The sequence below is a fragment of the Macadamia integrifolia genome, chromosome 5 (assembly GCF_013358625.1).
Source record: "Macadamia integrifolia cultivar HAES 741 chromosome 5, SCU_Mint_v3, whole genome shotgun sequence".
Lineage (NCBI taxonomy): Eukaryota > Viridiplantae > Streptophyta > Magnoliopsida > Proteales > Proteaceae > Macadamia > Macadamia integrifolia.
In genome coordinates this window covers 8578082-8596357 of record NC_056561.1, presented here as the reverse complement: position 1 = coordinate 8596357, position 18276 = coordinate 8578082, and the positions used below count along the sequence as shown (strand labels likewise).

The following is an 18276-nucleotide window of genomic DNA, read 5'->3' as shown; positions in this document are numbered from 1 at the left end:
GGGTAGGGGTTAGGGTTTTCATTCACAAACAGAAGAGCGAAGAGAGAAAGAGAAATGTAATGTGAAAACAGGACAACCACAGGTGAAATCGACCGAGCCTGATCTCAATTTCTGTCGTTCTGGACTGGGAGGTCTTTGAAAGGATTCTAAGGGTCACGGAATACTATCCCTTCTCTTTTTTTCTTTTTTTTTTTTCTTCTTCGGCAAGACGTCGAAGAACTTTCGAAAAAGTGTCCCCATCTAAATCTAATGCTTAAGATTGTCATTTCATTCGGGGCAGGGCAGTCATTTCACCTTTTAATGTGAGTATGTGATTAATGACTTCCACAGAAGACAGTCTCCCCCCTACAGAAAATCATTACCCAAAGGCGGCATGTACATATTGCAGTCTTATTTTCACTTTCTTTTAATATAAACCGTCCACTTAATAAGAATTAATCTAAACTATCAATTAATTTTCCATATTATAACTGGTTTCAGTTTTTAGGGTGGAAAGATCTGGTCATTCTTATTTTTAACCTACTGTGATGGTTATAGCATGGGTGAGTGACAGCCTCATTTGGTACCTAACTGTTCCAACTTATTTCCTTCCAAATAATCAGGGAGAGTAGGATAATGGCAGTTGGTTTCTCTCTCTCTCTCTCTCCAGCCTTTTTTTTTTTTTTCTCTCCATCAACGGTTGCTCTCTAGAACTGGGGCCTCTTTTTTCTAGATGATCCGTCTCCATCTCGCCATTTTTTTTTAACTTCTCAATTTCAGATGGTAGAAGCACACTTTCATTTCACTAAGTCATGTCCATGTAATATTGGTTTAAGCATTGACAGTTCTTCTTGTGGGTTTTTCTCCATATGCTCTGATCTTTTCTAGGTTAAAACCATGGATGAAAATCGTCTGCAATTCCGATCTCGTACAATTCTGTGAAATACCCCCTTTAGGGGGTGACATGTGTATTGATATCAATGCAATGGTCCAGATCTAATTTAAATGACTTAAGGTTTTATTAGTTGTACCAGATCTGGACCATTGTATTTGTATCAATACACGTGTCACCCCCTAAAGGGGGTATTTCACGGAATTGTACGAGATCGGAATTACAGACGATTTCAACCCTAAAACCATGTAAAAGAGAAACTTTCAGGTAATGATTACCTGGGTTTTAACTGGAAATGCAGGGTGTGCCAAAATTATTAGAGTTGAAGGGTGATAACATCCAAATTGAATCTGCTACCAGCTCTGATATTCCTGTGTGTACATATATGAATGAGATTTTCAACTGTAACATTTGATCATAGATTGGTGGTACCTTAAGTTCACTATTATTAGGCATATCTAATTTGGTGAGAAAAGAACTTCAGACCATACGGAGCATTGAACTTTTGGAAGCAAGTGAGGGGGAGAAAACTTCAAAGCTCAATCCAAACTGCCAAAAATTCCCTTCTTGTTTTCTGTTGAATGAGGTGATGTTGATCGGCCTCAGGGGAGTTCATTCATGTCTCCTCTTTCTAATTCCCACTTTCTTTGGTGGAATAAACAATGACGGTTAGCAGTAGCCTTGACACTCATATTAAGCATTCTTCCCGAAATCATGGGACTGACTGACTATACAAGTTGATGTTCATAAGTGAAAAAACCATGTTGGGACTAGTCCATGGATTTAAAAAATTGTAATCAGATCAGCAGAATAGGCTGGTTCCTGTCGAATTGTATATGGGTTTCTAGGGTTCCAGAACAGAGTCGTATTGGAGTTCGTTGGACCTGATACAGATCCTGATTCCTTGACAATTCACAATTTTGAACCCGGAAGAAGATAGATAGTTGGGGAGAAGAAACAGATAGCAAGGGGTTTGGCAGAGGAAGGGTTTCGTTCGAAATGGCTTAGCAGAGGATTCGCAGACGAGGGTTTTGTTCGAGTCATTCAAAATGAGGATTCGTAGAGCAGGATTCGAATCGATGAACATGGGGTTTCTTTCGAATGGCTTAGCATAGGATTCGCAGAGGAGGGAGAAGAAGAAGAGGATAGCAAGCGGTAGGGTTTTTTTCGTCGTTCGAAATGAAGGTACGAATGGGTTTTGTTAGAAAAAACACGTCTCTACCTGCTAAGCCCTCGTAGTGCACGGTTCTCCCCATCTAATGACATGTGTTTTCGGACACGTGTCGTCAGCTTACCACTTCTCTGCAGTGTCCGCCAGCGTCTCTTAATTCGAAAAAGAATTAGGAATGACTTGCTATCAAGATCACAGCCGATGTTTATTAAAATGAGAGAGAAATGTTTCAACGATTCAGTTTATGTTGTTAAATCCACGGCTATCTATGAAGTACGTTTTAAGAATATTGTTTATCCGTACGTACCGCTACTTTTTTGTCAATATCTATCTCTATCAAATCCGTGCAGTGTCCTTTTATTTCTTTATTTTGTGTTTCCACGGTCATGTTTAGCGGTTAGTGGATCGATGGGTTACTCATCAAGGATAATCGAGAGAGAACCCCTATACCCCCTGCTCACAAATATGCAAGGTTCTAAATAGGGGTGTCAAAAAAGTCCGATCAATCTGAACCAACCCTAACCCGCTGTGAGTCCGAACAGGGCTTGGGCTGAGATTTTAGGCCATAGGGTGGGTTAGGGTTGAGATTTTAAGATTTTAAGGCCCGAGGCAAGGTTGGGTTGGACTTGGGTTGAGGTCTCAACCCAACCCAATCCAAGCCGACCTAACCCAATCCAATGCAACCCAACCATGTTTTATTAAATATATAATCATATAAATATGCTAATAATTATTAATAGGTACTTACAGAAAAAGTCTTTTGTTTTCCACAATTTACATATATACGCAAACTTTGGTCTTTGGCCTTTACAATACATCAAGATCAAGCAACCAAGTGACCAATAATATTGGATTGGATTGGATTGGATTTGGTTAAACTCAGCCCAATCAGGGTTCATCAGGGTTGGGTTGGGCTAAACCCGACAGGGTTGGGCCTGGATGAGATATCCCGGCCAGCCTTAGGGATGGGCTGGGCTTGGGTCGAGTTAAGAGACCTTAGGGTTGGGCTGGATTTTTAAAACCCGGCTCATTGACACCAGTAGTTCTAAAACACGAGAATGGTCATAGTAACTGTTGATCCGATATCATTCTCATATCTTTTTTGAAACGGATTAGATTATATCATATCGGATAAATCTATCCATATTTTTTTTTAAGGGAAATTTACATTCACCTCCCCTTGCGTTTGCCTTTATTATGTCCTCCCCCCTCGAGTTTCGTTTGTTACATCTAAACCCACCCAACCTAACACAGTTAGACTAATGTTAGTTTTTGAAAGTGAAAAGACCTAAATGCCCATAATCATATAAACCCCAATCGTTTCAAAATCTTTCCACCGGTAGTGCTGATTGTCGTGTTTCGGCGGTTCTTATGCCGCTGCTTCGGTGCCATTTCAAGGTCTGATCCAGACATGGTTGATGCTGATGTTGGTGTCGGATCGGGCTTCACAAGTTTAACTAAAGCGCTATTAGAATTGGTTGTTAGGGTTTTGGACTCATTGGAGAGAGATTTCTGGAGGGCTTTGGTTAGATTTCAGTATTGTGAATATAAGATTCGTTAGATTCATTGCATTTTCTAAGAAAAATCAAAAAACAATTCACTACATTTTTTAAGAAAAACTATAAAATGATTCATTGTATTTTCTATACTTTTCTTGAACCCTAGCCGCTACTAGCCCACGAGTTTTTTACTTTTGTAGGAATCAATAACGGTGGACAACAGAAGAAGAAGGTAGTGATGGGTCATTTTATGAGGGATAAAAGGAGTATATAAGGGAGGGAGCAAATGGAGGAGTACATGGAGGCTGCTGCCCCCTTTGACTTTGCCTTTGCCTTTGAGAGCGAGAAAAGTATTGAATAAGAAAAATTGAATTCATTATGCATCTAATTGCAGTAACAACTTATCGAAGCCAATCCAAAAATGTTGCAGAACTAATGATAGTGACCACAACAGACCACTTGGTAGGCTACCTAAAATTGAAGTTTCTCATTTTACTCTAAAAATAATTCTTTTATGAGTGGAAGTTTAACTGTACTACATTATTTTCACAGACAAGAAACATATGCACAGAGAGGCTTGGCTAAGAAACCACGTTGTGTTTCCATGACTATGGGTCAATACATGAAAAAGTAAAGCCTAAAAATTATATCTTCAACCTTGGAATGATGATAGCTAAAGATGATTCAACATCACCACCAAAACATAGTGTAGTAAAACAATCAAACTTGGCCATGGAGGAGAAACCGAGCTCAAGGAAATCAACCAAAAGAATAAGGAAATCACACAGAGCTCTTTGAACTCCTCCATCTGCTCCCTCATCTATGTACTCTTCCATTCCTCAGAATCTGACCCTCCACTACCTTCTTCTTCTTCTTCTTCTCCTGTCATGCATCACTATTTTTGCAAATGCAAAATAGTCATCGGCCATTGTGAACAAAGACAAAGGAGTAGTGGCTAGGGTTCAAGACAAATTTGGGTTTTAGGGTTGAAGATGTTCAAAGGGTAAAATGGTCATTGAGTTAGTGTGTTTTAGGTAAGGATATCATAAGTGTAAAATCGTCTTTTCATTTTCAAAAACTAACATTAGTTTAAGGGTGTTAGGTTGGGTGGGTTTAAATGTAATAAACAAAACTCGAAGGGGGAAGACGTAATAAAGACAAACATGAGGTGAGGTGGATGTAAATTTCCCTCTTTTAAAATTAAATTTTATTACTATTTTAGCTTTGAATCATAAATGCATAGTGGGATCTAAAGGTTAGGATTGGAAATCAAAGCCGATATTTTTCTAATCTGATCGATACTAATCGTTTCGTTTCATTTTTTAGACCATGTACAAATGTCAAAACTCAAAAAAGAATAACACTTTGATGTCAATAGGCCCGAATATAGAATATTATATTTGAAAGATGTCTTCTCTTGACCCTCTTTGGTATCATTTTTCTTTTTTATTTTTGTTCACAAAAAATTGTTTTTGGTTGCATTTGGTATCATTTTATGAAGTTTATTTATATTTAAAAAAAAATTTTGAGAAAACACAAAAATCACAAAGACATCAGAAGTCATTTATGTGTTTTGGCCAAAAATGTTTTCAATTATTTTTGTGCTAAACTTTAATGAACACGTGCTTGTAAGTCCCAATATGGAGGGGTAAAGTATTCATTTGGTTTAAAATTAGTAATCAAAGTACTTTGCCCCGCTCTTCTTATTTCTCTTCCCTAGTCCAAACCATGGCCGCCTTCATGAATGCCGGTAGTTTTCTTCCCTAGTCCTAATGCTCACCTCTCCATTCCATCTCACTGGATTTCTCCCTTACTTTTTCTCAGTAACCGAAGGAGCCATAGCCACTGTCTCAGTTGAGAGATGCAAACTCATCTAGATAAACCATGGAGGTTCAAGTATTACCCCCCACTTTTTCTCCGTAACAGAAGGAGCCATAGCCACTGTCTCAGCTGAGAGACGCAAACTCATCTAGATAAACCATGGAGGTTCGAGTATCACCCCCCTCTTTTCTTCTCCTTCTTCATCCAAGGTGCAGATAAGCTCAAGAAATCCTCTTCTTTCTTTCCCACAAAGAAGCACAAGAGAAGAAGTGAGAGATAGAGAGACTCTGGGTTTTCTTCACAAATCTTTTATTGGTAAAGGCTTTCTTCCCAAATCAGATCTAAAGAAGGGGGAGAAGGGAGAGGGAGAATGAGAGGGAAAGGTGTGGCGGCGAGTAGGACAGAGAAAGTGGAGCTCAATAGTTATGAGGAATATGGGTGAAAGGGACATCTCTTCACCCAATTCTAAAAAAAAATCATATTGCACATAGTGATGCCAAACCTATTTCTCACAAAAATCTATTTTTGTCTAGTGGTTACCAAACCATTTTTATGTTTTGATAGAAAATGATTTTCATCAATGATTTTTAAATAGGTAAAAATAAAAAAAGAATAATGATACCAAAGAGGCCCATATATAATTGTGACCACCACAAAAAGTCTATTTTATCTAATACAAACATGAAGGATCTGATTGATATATATATATATATATATATATATTAGATGATTGACAATCATTCAGTTTTCAAATCTTTGATTCCCTGTGGGATATTCTCTTTTTTTTTTCCTGAGATTAAGATCGGCATTTGGCAATACTATGTTGGAAGAAATCTCTCATATTTTTACCCTAAGGGGGTTGCTCAGTTGGTCTCAATTGAGAGATTTCAGTTATCAGGTTTCTCTCTTATGTTGGTAGAACATTACTCATTCATCTATTCTTTTGTCAACCCTCTCTTATTTAATGATTTTTTTTGCTTTTCCTAATATTATTTACATAAAACTGGGGTCCATATACTTAAGATTCTAGAACAAGGATAATGGTAATTCAAGAAGCTTCATTTAGTTAGTTGAAAAAAGATTTATCCCCTAAATCATTTTTTTTGGGGGGGGGGGGGTTGGGGGCTTGGTTTTTTGAGATGCTACCATGTAAAATAAAGCTCTTTCCCTTAAGGTTGGGTGGTGTCTATCTATGAACATAATTCTCTTTGGTCTCAAATCCTTAAAGCCAAGTATTTCCTAAATAAATCCATTTTTTACCTCACATCCATGAAGAGAAGAGGTTCCCTTTCTTGAAACAGTATTGCTTGTATTTTACTTAAACTGAAGAAAAAAAAATTGAATGTATAAAAATAGAAAACGGTTGTAATACTCTTTATAGAACCCTTGGTTCCTGCTTTACCTATTCTACAAGTCCATTACACACCACAGTCCCCCCCCCCATCATGTAAGTGATTTCTTCTCGTGTAATTCTTGGAATCTAAACTTGTTAGCTTCTTCTATCCCTACGCTTGTAGTTAATTAATTCTTGGAATCTAAACTTGTTAGCTTCTTCTATCCCTACGCTTTTTTTTTTTGGTTGAATTCTGTCCCTATGCTTGTCGTTAATAAAAATCATTCAAATTTTAATTTCTTATGGTAATGACAAATGGTGGTGTATCCTCTCCCAAAAAGGGGATGCTTACTACTAAAATATTTATTTTATTTTTATTTCTTAACCAAGGTGTCTGGGCCAGCTTACGCGTACCTCGATTAATCATCGGGGAGACCATCACAGCAATCCACCGTCATGATCTCCATTTAAATCGCAGATGCATAGATGGGGAATCGAACCTGAGACTGTGCGCCTAATTCACACAATCCTCAGTTCACCCTAACCATCTGGGCAACCCACTGGTGGGTGCAGAATAAATAAGAAAACACACACACACACACACACACTCACACAATGCGTACGTTAGGGGTCGATCCCACGACCTCCAACCCTGGGTGCCGGCTCCACAAGCTTACTACCAAAATAGTTGCTAAACTTTTACATTTATTGGTACTACTAACTCTCTTGGATTCTCAAACAGTTGAATATACTCTTCTAGTATTCTCTTTACTCGCATTGGTGGCAATTCTTTTAAAAACTCTAAATCCATCATAACTTTAAGATATTTTTTGTTCTTAATGGCATCCCTACTAATGATATCTAGTGGAAATGGATGAACATTGACCTCAGTTGTAATTCATGTCAAACTCATTGTGAATCCATATGGCATGTTTCATCATCTTGTGATTTCTTTAAACACATTTGTGCTGAGGTTTTGTTGCAAAAACATCATCTGCAATGAGTGTGGTGGTGCAATGAGCATCAAATGGCTGAGAGGACCTCGGGACGTGTGTTCGGATGCTTTAGCCATTCGATGCTCACGGCACCACCGCACTCACTGCAGAGAATAATCACTCGGGTTTGTTGGGATTGAGAACTGATAATTTTATCAACACTTCTTTCTCTTCCCTTGTCGTGCATTTCTTTAATTCTGATATCATTCCCGACTCTTATACGAACGGGTTCTTTTAGTATCCTAATGATCTCTTGCTATTTTATCTAGTCTCACATAAATCAGATTGTTTACTCAAAGGTGAAACCAAACCGATGATAGTATTGTCCAATAATAACCAGTGGCTGTCAATTTCCATCCAACATTTCATGAACAATGATTATATTGAGATGGCTCAAACAATGGATGCAATGCCCAATCTATCGCTCCCCCTCCCCTTTATGGATTTTCCTATTTTAATTTCTGCAGGTGTTTCTAACCCCAACCAAAATATATCAGGATGAGCTAGTTGTATTATTTTTAAAAGAAATTTTGTCTTACTTTGTGCGGATTATATGATGATAGGAAAAAGTAAAATGTATTAAAGCAGAGATCATAAGCTTACTTTAAAGTTTGAAGAAAGCTAAAGAGGAAAAGTGGGACGTGGTTGAAGTTTGGGGAGATCTTGTAGATGTGCATAATCTTATCTTGCATAATTGCTCTTCGTGGCCTTGGATTTCGATCCCACTAATTTTTTCTTCATGTCTATAAATATTTGTTTAATAAATTTTTGTTTCAAGCCCTCTAACGAACTTGTGCTTTTGTTCATTATTACTCAGAAAAATAAAAATTTATGACACTTGAACTCATGAATGTGCTTAATTCCTTTCTTACTAAATATTTATTATTTCGTATAACAAAGAAAAAAAAAAATCAAACCAACTGTAAAGCATACACCAATCTTAACGTGGATAACTCTTTTAAGGCAAAATAATAAAACACAAGACTTCGTATGGGTAAAAACTTCCATTGTAGTAATAATAGATTTCAATATTTATTCCTTAAATAATATAGAGGTTATTAAAACATTGAGAGAAAAATCCCCTTTTGGATTATAAAGTAACTCACAAAACAATGGTGGATTCACAAGATTACAATAATCTCACTTCAAAACCTGTGATGACAAATATGAAAAAGCCAAAGTTCTTCCCCTTTTTCCCTTGAAAGAGAGAACACCACCATACCTCAACCCAATACATAAGAACATCTTCTTTTCCTTATTTTCTCATTGAAAATTTCAGAGCTGAAAAGATATATCAAACATTAAAAAAAAAAAAAAAAAAGGCAATTCATTATTAGAATTATTGTTGTATACAACCCCCCATATTTCTCGGTCACATACTTTATATATGCGATAGAATGTGAGCATCTTCGGACGATACTATACCAAATATAAGTCGATTATGGAGAAATTCTCTCACTGACTGAACCCCATTAACCAACTTAAAGACTTCATGTGCCCCACCCCACCCCACCCCACCCCACCCCACCCCACCCCAGTGAAGTGAATATGAACCCATCGCTTAAGTCAACTTATAGTGTGCATCACAAATAAAACATCCCGACGTTTGTGAGATATAGTTGATTAAGAGTTATATATTTGTCCTTTTGTCAATGTGGCGAGTACTATTTTCCCATATAATCCAAATGAGAAAAAACTCTATTAGTACTAACAAGTCATGGTTTTTACCCTCTGAACATAATTCTTAAAGATCTCCCCTCACATGGGTTGAGTTTCAATTACATGTCTCGTATTGGTTTAGATGTTTTATTTATAATCTTATTATTTGTTTTTTTAAACATGTTAGGTGCTTTATTCTTTTTCTTCTCTTTTTTTATTTATTTATTTAAATCTTACAAAGTTGATAGCTATTTTTCATATCATTTGTATCCTGTCATGCCAAGTTAATGCCTCTGGCGTATATTCTCTTCCCATTGTAAACCTTATTTTTTTTGTATTAGTGATAGTTATTTGACTATTGTTGCAGCTGAAAAGCATCCTAAGCTTCCTTCATGCTTTGTAAAGAATAATAAACACAATAGAGTGAGCATCGAGCTGATCCAACAGGGAACTCTCTGATGCCTAAGTAAAAATGTGTGCAAACAAATAATTCAAATTATAATGAAAAAATATCGGTCCCTTAGAAAAGGGTTTAGTTAGGTTTTTATAGCTGGAGATGGTGGTTTTCAGTGGAGAGTCCATATTTGGTAGTTGTCTATCGTGGGTAGGAGTCTAGATCTGGCGAGAGTTGTAGTAGGAAAGTGGATGTGAAGATCGTTTCTTTTAATAGAGTTTCTCGTAGTGGCCATATCTCGGAGAATACAGCAAGATTCCCTTCCTTTGATGGAACATTCGTTATTCCAACGAATGTCCTACTTGGATTCGCTCCATGTCTTATGATACGCAGGCTAGGTTCAATCAACTTCCTTTTTGGGGATACTTCTTGATGGTGTTGTCTAGGTCTTAAACTGATCGGTGAGGGGTAGATGATGTGGTTGCCTGATTACTCACTCCGAGCGACAGATAGTCTGTTACTCGATGGATTGATCTTCCCGTGATGTGTAGTTGCATGAACCCCTTGCATATGGGGCTTCCTATGGTACTGATCGAGCCGCTTGGATCCTAGAGTTTGCTCGATACCATTGGTCGATCGGCTCCTGTCTTGGGTGCCTACCTTAGATTAGGTGGAGATTATGGTCAGTCTTGCTGGGTCGTTCGGCTACTCCCGTATCTCAGGGCCCCTCAATAGACACTGGGTTGTATTAGTTTTAGCCATTACAACTATCACAATGCAATGATATTGATGGCATCGGTTTACACCATAATAGAATATCAATCATCCAATTTTTTAACCATATGGTGTTTGTACTCGTTTTCTCGAGTGCTATAAATTTAGCACGAGTTTTTATTTACTGATTCAAAAAATCACTTCACTTTATACAAATAGCTAAAGATTCCTTAGTATACGAAATCAATTTGCATTACATTATCCTTCTAGTACTGAAGGATTCCCACTATAATGTAAACCATAGTTCTTTATCACTTGTACACACCTCATCAGTCTTATTAAAGCATTCCAATGCTTTGTACCTTGATCGTATGTTGAATTAATTTGCTAATATGAAAGGCTGTGTTTAATTTACCCATCATTTCTTCTTTGGTGAATTAATATTAGTAATTGTGCATTGCCATACTAGTTGTCACAAGTGAAATTTTTCTCTAGGATGAGGGTGGAAGACTAACAAGTTAAAGATACACACTTCTGTAACATTTTAACATTCCCTAAATGTCATAAGCATACAATCTTACCTAATAATGTCTTAAATCACAAATAATAACATACTGTAGAGTAGGGAAATATGTCATTTATCATGAAATGATCCATGTGTATCATCTCTGACAACCACATCGAATGCATAGATTGCAGACTATTGAATCTCAAAATTTCTTTCTCTATTCATCTCCTTTAATATCTCTCAACAATGACCATGCATACAACCCCATAGGATCAAGAGATTGACCAAGAATTTGATATACATAATCAAACAATACAGTCCTCCCATTTTACAAATAATTAGATATAGGACTCTAATTTCCTTATAACCCCTCCACAAAAAAAAAAAAAAAAAAGACTATAATTTTCACATTAATGTGATAAAATCCCCGCAAGTTTCGATAAGCTACTAAACTTGCCAAGAATCCAAAGAGCCTAAGTTTCTACCATATGACAAAGATCAGATGGGCTCCAAATATTTCATAGGTCATTAGATATTCTCTTCCAGGCTCAAAGTCCTTGGTTGCAGGAACATTCTATTTTATTAGTTGATATGTATCGATATTGTTGTAGCTTGATATCAAATTTTTTTTTAGGTATTTGCTCGTTACCAATTGAATTGGACACAAAATGGTTCAATTTTGACATTTCGGCTGGATTCTAGCCGATCCATATCGGTAATGGCTGACACCGATATTTGTAAAAGATAGTAATACCGATACCGATACCGATACCGATACCTATTTTGGGTGCAGTTTTGATGTTTCAAACTCCAAATTCATCAGATCTTTAGGTCGTGCGTCCCTCGGCGCAGGATAAGAGCCACGGCGTAAGAAGGCGCTTTCTTTTCTTCTCCTCTGTCTCCCCCTCTCTGTTTGCTCCGGGAGTTGGATTGGTTTAGAGATCTCTATTTCAGTGCTTCATTTCGCACCGATTAAGATTTTTCTCTCTTTCCCTTTCCCATGGCTTCCCCCGGGAATCCAAATCAACCTGCAACCTTCGATATGCAGAAGCTTTTCAAACCCTCTACAAACCCTTCTTCCCCAAACCCTGGTAATCCGAACTCGTCACCATTCCCACCGTCTTCTTATCCTCCGCCCTCTGGCCCTTTGTCTTACCCACCTCAGGCCGCTCCATTCCATCATCCTCACTATCTCCCTCCTTACGCACAGGAGCAGCTTTCTGGGGTACATCCCCAAAGGACCATCTCCTATGCCACACCCCCTCTCCAGCCACCTCCTCACCTTTCTTCTCCCAATCCCAACCACGGAGCCAGACTGATGGCTCTTCTGGGAACTGGCGCTCCATCTAACATGGAATTACCGACTCCTGCAATGCCGTCGACGTCTGCAGCGTCTTCAGTGGCTATTGGATCAGAATTCCCCTTGCTCACCAATCCTCCCGTCTTGCATTCGATGCATTCGGCGCCGCCAGTCAACATGGCGGTCTCTCAGCCGACCCCAATGAAATTACCGAGCAGCAAGCTCCCCAAGGGGCGACATTTGATTGGCGATCACGTAGTTTATGATGTCGACGTTAGGTTGCAGGGTGAGGTCCAGCCCCAACTCGAGGTAACCCCAATCACCAAGTATGTCTCGGATCCGGGACTTGTCGTCGGGCGTCAAATAGCAGTAAACAGGACCTATATTTGCTATGGACTGAAGCTGGGGGCTGTCCGGGTTCTTAATATAAACACTGCCTTGAGATCTTTGCTTCGAGGTCACACTCAGGTTGGCTGTTCTCAAGAACTGATTTATGTTACTGTTCCTGTTACTTAAATCCCATCATATCAGTCTATATGGCTTGCAATTTTTTTAGCCTGAGTATAATCTTGTCATATTGTTTCGTTATTGACCGGAACTGGTAACCCAACTTTATGCTAACCATTTTTCCTACATTTTTTGCCTTGCGGGTGACATTCTAATCTGCTGAGGGCCGGTCTAGTGCCTCTGCAATTAGTTAATTTACATCCAAATGTTGACCTCATGGGCATTGTTTACAAAATTATACTACTGATGTTTTGGTCAGTAAGTCCAGTTCCATCATAAAGTATAACACATGATTCAACTTGATTTAAGCTTATGTTGCAAGATTCAACTTCACTTAAGCCATTGTTATTGGCATTTAACCGTTTCTGATTTGTTGATGTTGTACACTTGAGGCCCATGTACATTTTTGATTTCACTTTGAAAGAGTAAAGAATGTGTATATTTCATATAAAAAATGCCTTCGGATATGTATAGTAGATTCCAGTGAAATTAAATAATTTATTTAATTATTGTTCCTTATGATTTCTGGAACCTTTAACAAGGTATGTAATAGGTCTTCTGAGTGTAGATTTGCACTTGATTATCCTCTTCAACCACAAAGTGAACACAACTCCCTAAATTTGGATATGGATTCTAGATTAACAATACTGCTGTCCTTTGCAGAGTGTGCTATTAAAAGGAAGTGAATTACCTTGAAGTGTGGCACACAAAATTTTATTAGTAGTTCCTTATAATTGAGTTATCTTGGATGTTTGAAGTGCATCATGTGTAAAGGCTTCCTCCAATGTATACACATTGATTACTGAGCTGAACTATGTAACATTAGTCTGTAGTCAAAACAGTTTGGTCCAGCTGCAGGAATTTTCTACCTAAGCTACCATGTCCACTCTATTCTTTTCAATTGTCCCACCAGTTAATACTGCATCAAATAGAGCCAATACCATATTACTATTATTACATGTCCCTCCACTTCTAAAAAATTTTGGTCTCATGGATTCTGGATACTATTGAAAACATATATATATATTTTTTAATCAATAGCTACTTGATCCCAGGATTCTAATAACTAGAAACAATGTGCAAAATTGGAAGGTAACTTTACTACTATAGTTTATGTAAGCATTCTCTGGGGGCTTTGACTTCTGGATTTCTATGGCTTCTACTTCCCTTCCTTGTAAATTTCAACTTCATTCTTCAGTTAACTAAGTTTAATCATTTGATTCTAACCTCCTTGGATTCCTTACCTAAAAATGCATGATGTTAGGTACCTTTAAAGGATATATGTATATATATAGCACTTCATTGCCTAGACTGGTTTTTGGACTTCTTATTGATGTAAGTTTGCATCTTTTGTTGGTCTACTTGCTTTATGTTGAAAGCTGTTTGTAATTTTTGGATATTGTCATTTTCATCATTGTTTATGGCCTCCACGGTACAATTACTTCCTTCGCATTTATCTGGTCATTATGGTTCTCTAGGAAAAAGTGTATAGTGATTAACCTGTTAAGGCTTAGGTTAAGACTCATACTTATAGTTGTCAAGGTGTTGCGAAGGTGCCTTGTTTCCTTGATTTTTCCCTCTTCCAATGCCTAGGATTGCATAGACGCTGTGCAATTATGCTACTAGTTCCTGGCTAGGTTTAGTAGCCAATGCTGATGTGGATCCGGGTTCCAAGGATTGAAATCGGATCGCTTAGGGCACACTAAATAACCAAATAGTTCACTTTAGACAAGACCAAGGGCAATATTGTAATTTCTGGTACAATTTAAACCCCTTTTAGAGTGAAATAAGTGAATAGGGACTTAACAGGAATTAAATCCAAAGAGAAGGATCAAATCTGAAAATAAAGATGATAATGGGGTTAAGCTGAAATAAAACCAAGAGTTAGGGGTTATTTTGCAAACTAATAAAAAGGGGTGTCTTTAATAAAGAATTCAGAAGTTGGAGGGACTTATTTGTAATAACCAGAATTAATGTGTATAAACAAAGGCTTCTTCTTCCTCACGATACTAACCAGCAAAGGTGGAAGAACCAGGGAAAACGAAAGAGAAGAGAACTCCTTGAATGCTTCTCGGTTTGGTCTGGAATTTTTGATGGAGGGTCGCCTATAGGTGAAAATCCCTTGGTTAAAGCTTTAGTCCAAGCAATCCAATAATGAGAGAGATCGAAGACCTGAACCAGATCTGGGCAGAGAAGGGTTTCATAGGCAAGAAGGAAATTTCCTGTCGTTGCTTCAACAGGCCTTTGATGGCTCTGCAATTCTGGTCGAAGGGCCCCCTAGTGGTCCTTAAGAAACCCTCCAAAGGGCTTGAGTTTTGGCTGGTCGGTTGGAGAGTTCCAGCCAAGGTTGACTGTAGCTCAAACCCTGATAATGGAGATTGATCTTGGGCCTGTACCTGTATTTCAACCTGAACTGGGTGGCTGGTCTTGGATCGTCAATCACACTCCTACTTACTCTTGAGTCACTCTCTTTCAAAAACTAAACAGAAAATAAAGAGGGAAGAAGAAGAAGAAGATAAGGAAAAATCAGAAGAGGAGGAAAAGAGGGTCGGCCGCCATTGTTCAACCAAAACCTAATTTCTCAAATTCATTCCAAAAATCTGTCTGTTACTAGTGTATTACATAGCTTATAAAAGAAAACCAAAGCAATAAAATTGGGAGTTCACTAAAATGGAAACTAAACTAATTGACAACTAAAATAAAAATTCAATCTAAATAAAATTACTACCAACTAATTATAGCTTTAAAAATGGAAAGTAAATAAAAGATATCCTAAATCCATCGGCAAACTGGATCAAATGCAGATGATTTTACTATTTTCTAGTGATTCATTTTCTCATTGAAGTTCATGGTTTCTACAGGCAGAATGTTGTATCTTATTTCTGGCCATGTAAAATATCTTCAATCTATTTTATGTAACATTTTTTAGGTTTGTGGACGATCTGCATACATGCTGGATTCTCATTTCGTGTTGTTTTATTGCTTTGACCTGTGCTATGTTTTTACTGGGTTCACCATCTTTAAAACTGTTATTTTTTCAGATTTTTATTCTCTGAAATATTTTTGTTAATAATTTTTTTTCCTTTATTTTTCCATCAGAGGGTCACAGACATGGCTTTCTTTGCTGAGGAAGTTCACCTTTTAGCCAGGTTGCTTTTTGTTTTTACTTCTTTATTTTGTTGAGCTGGTTATTCTTGGGGATATGCTAACTTGCTTGTGTACAGTGCAAGCATAGATGGGAGGGTTTTTGTATGGAAGATTAATGAAGGTCTAGATGAAGAAGATAAGCCACAAATTACAGGAAAAATTGTTATTGCCATTCAGATAATTGGAGAGGGGGATTCAGTACATCCACGAGTCTGTTGGCACTCTCACAAACAAGTAAGGGCAAATTATTAATATTTATCTTGCAGAAAAAGAAACAGAGTTGTAGTTTAGTTTTGTAACCACCTTGCAGGAGTTGAACTTTATAGATTCATTTCTTAATAGTATTTTTTCTAATGAAAATGTCAGGTTGTATGTTAATTTCTGAAATAGAGTAACAATGTATATGCAAACATGTGTTTACAGGAGATTCTGGTAGTAGGTATTGGAAATCGTGTGCTGAAAATTGACACAACAAAGGTTGTAAAAGGTGAAGTTTTTTCAGCGGAAGAGCCTCTCAAGTGTTGTATAGATAGACTGATTGAGGGTGTCCAGCTTGTTGGTAAACATGATGGGGAAGTGACTGAGTTGTCAATATGCCAGTGGATGACCACCCGCTTAGCTTCTGCATCAACAGATGGCACGGTTTGGACTTTTCCTGATTGTTCTATTCTCCATGGTGCTTCCTAGTTGATTTATTGTTTGAATTAAGTTCTCAGAATGGTTATGTAGATTTAATTATGTGTTTGTCCTTTTTTTTTTTGAGTAGGCAAAGAAGTTGTGTAAAATTTCATTAATGTGAACAGAATACGTACAGGACAGTTCCACAAAACAATTGTCCAAGGTTGCTAGATCGAGCATGCGATGCGCATTGTCTTAAGTCAAATAGCGGGTTGTCTCCCCTTGTTAATGTCATCTACTTCCTTGCCTCCCCGTTTTCAGAGATCTCCTTGTTCTTGTGTTGTTGCGGTGAGTGGCTTAGCGATTCCATCAGGAAAGTGACTTCTAGGCTCAGTATACTTCTAGTTTAATGCTCTAGGGCTGCCCTTGTCTGTGGTCAGAACTGGAGTACATCAAACTAAGAAAATGAAAATAAAAACTCGTGTACAAAAATGTACATGTAAAGAATCAAGTTGCAACCATAAAGCAATATTTGACACAGATTTAGGCAAGAGACTGGCGGTAAGATTGAGTCTCCAAAATTAACTTTCTCATCACTTCCAATTTCATAATATGAACATACTCAATAGATGATTAAAGAACCTATGTAGGCGGAGAGTCTTTTGATTGATCTATTAGAACCTTATGTTTCGCTCTCTGAACTACCCATGTGATTGTCTATGGTAAAAAGTTCAATTACTGAATTCCTGATTCCAATGTAATCGAGGTCCATGATCCAAACTAAGCAGAAGAGATCCTGATAGTGATGAAGAAAGCAGATCGATCAGATCTGATGGACCTGATTGGCCTGTGTGCTATGGGTCCATTGAAGGAATGGAAGAAATCTCAATTTGACAGCTGGGTATGGGCTATCTAATGGTCAGAAATAATGGAAAGGATATTAAGGTCAGATTTTATGGAAGATGATATCAAATAATATCTCAGATATAGCAAGAAAGAAACTAGCTGGTGGATTGATTAAGTAAAGAAAATAGGAGTTATTGTAGGGAGGGAGAGAGATAAATAGAAATAAAAAAGTTGGAGGGAAGATAGGATAGAGAGTAAGATGCGATGAACATTAAAGAGGAGATGAAGTGGAGATATGAGATATCATGTCCTAAAATATAGGATCTGAAATCGATGGGAGGCAACAGGAGGTATCAAAAAACTGTTGATGGGTAAAGAAGTGGATATGGATTTTTGTTGAGTCTGTTAGGTGCATAGTTGTCAAAGCGACCCAAGGCAACGGAGGTGCACCCACCTAGGTGACCAAGGTGCCCAAGTGCTATTTTTTTATTTCCCTTCTTTTCTAACATTATTTAGTATGCGACATATACCTTATATCATAAAAAATCAACATTAAATCACATCAAGCTGTCAAAAATCAATGTTAAGCCACATCAAGTCATCAAAAACAACAAAAGTCAACTCATAAAAAATCAACATCTGGAGAAATATTCTTATTCTCTAATAAGTTTGGCTGGTCAAATGATTTAATTTTTTCATAAGACTTTTTGTATTAGGTAGAACACAAAACCAGCTTTCTAACAAGTCTAAGGTTAATTAAATCTAAGTTCTAATGACAAAGTAATGTTCTGGTCAAACTTATTTAAATGGCGTGAATGCTGTTAAAATTGTCTGAATGAAAATAATTTAATGGATATTAAAACTTAAGATTATCTTACCGTACTTTTGGTTTT

The 18276-nt window shown here is 37.5% G+C and overlaps 1 protein-coding gene across 2 annotated transcripts in view; it reads left to right on the top strand.

Moving 5' to 3' along the window:
- The first annotated feature begins 11796 nt into the window (after positions 1-11796).
- The window catches only part of LOC122080343 (enhancer of mRNA-decapping protein 4-like), a 29569-nt gene continuing 23089 nt past the window's right edge, over positions 11797-18276 (top strand). For both annotated transcript variants that reach the window (XM_042647297.1, XM_042647296.1), the window contains exons 1-4: positions 11797-12733; positions 15872-15921; positions 15997-16153; positions 16343-16561. In XM_042647297.1, coding sequence (XP_042503231.1) covers positions 11966-12733; positions 15872-15921; positions 15997-16153; positions 16343-16561 — 1194 coding nt within the window. In that variant the 5' untranslated portion in view covers positions 11797-11965. The remainder of the gene's footprint in view (positions 12734-15871; positions 15922-15996; positions 16154-16342; positions 16562-18276) is intronic.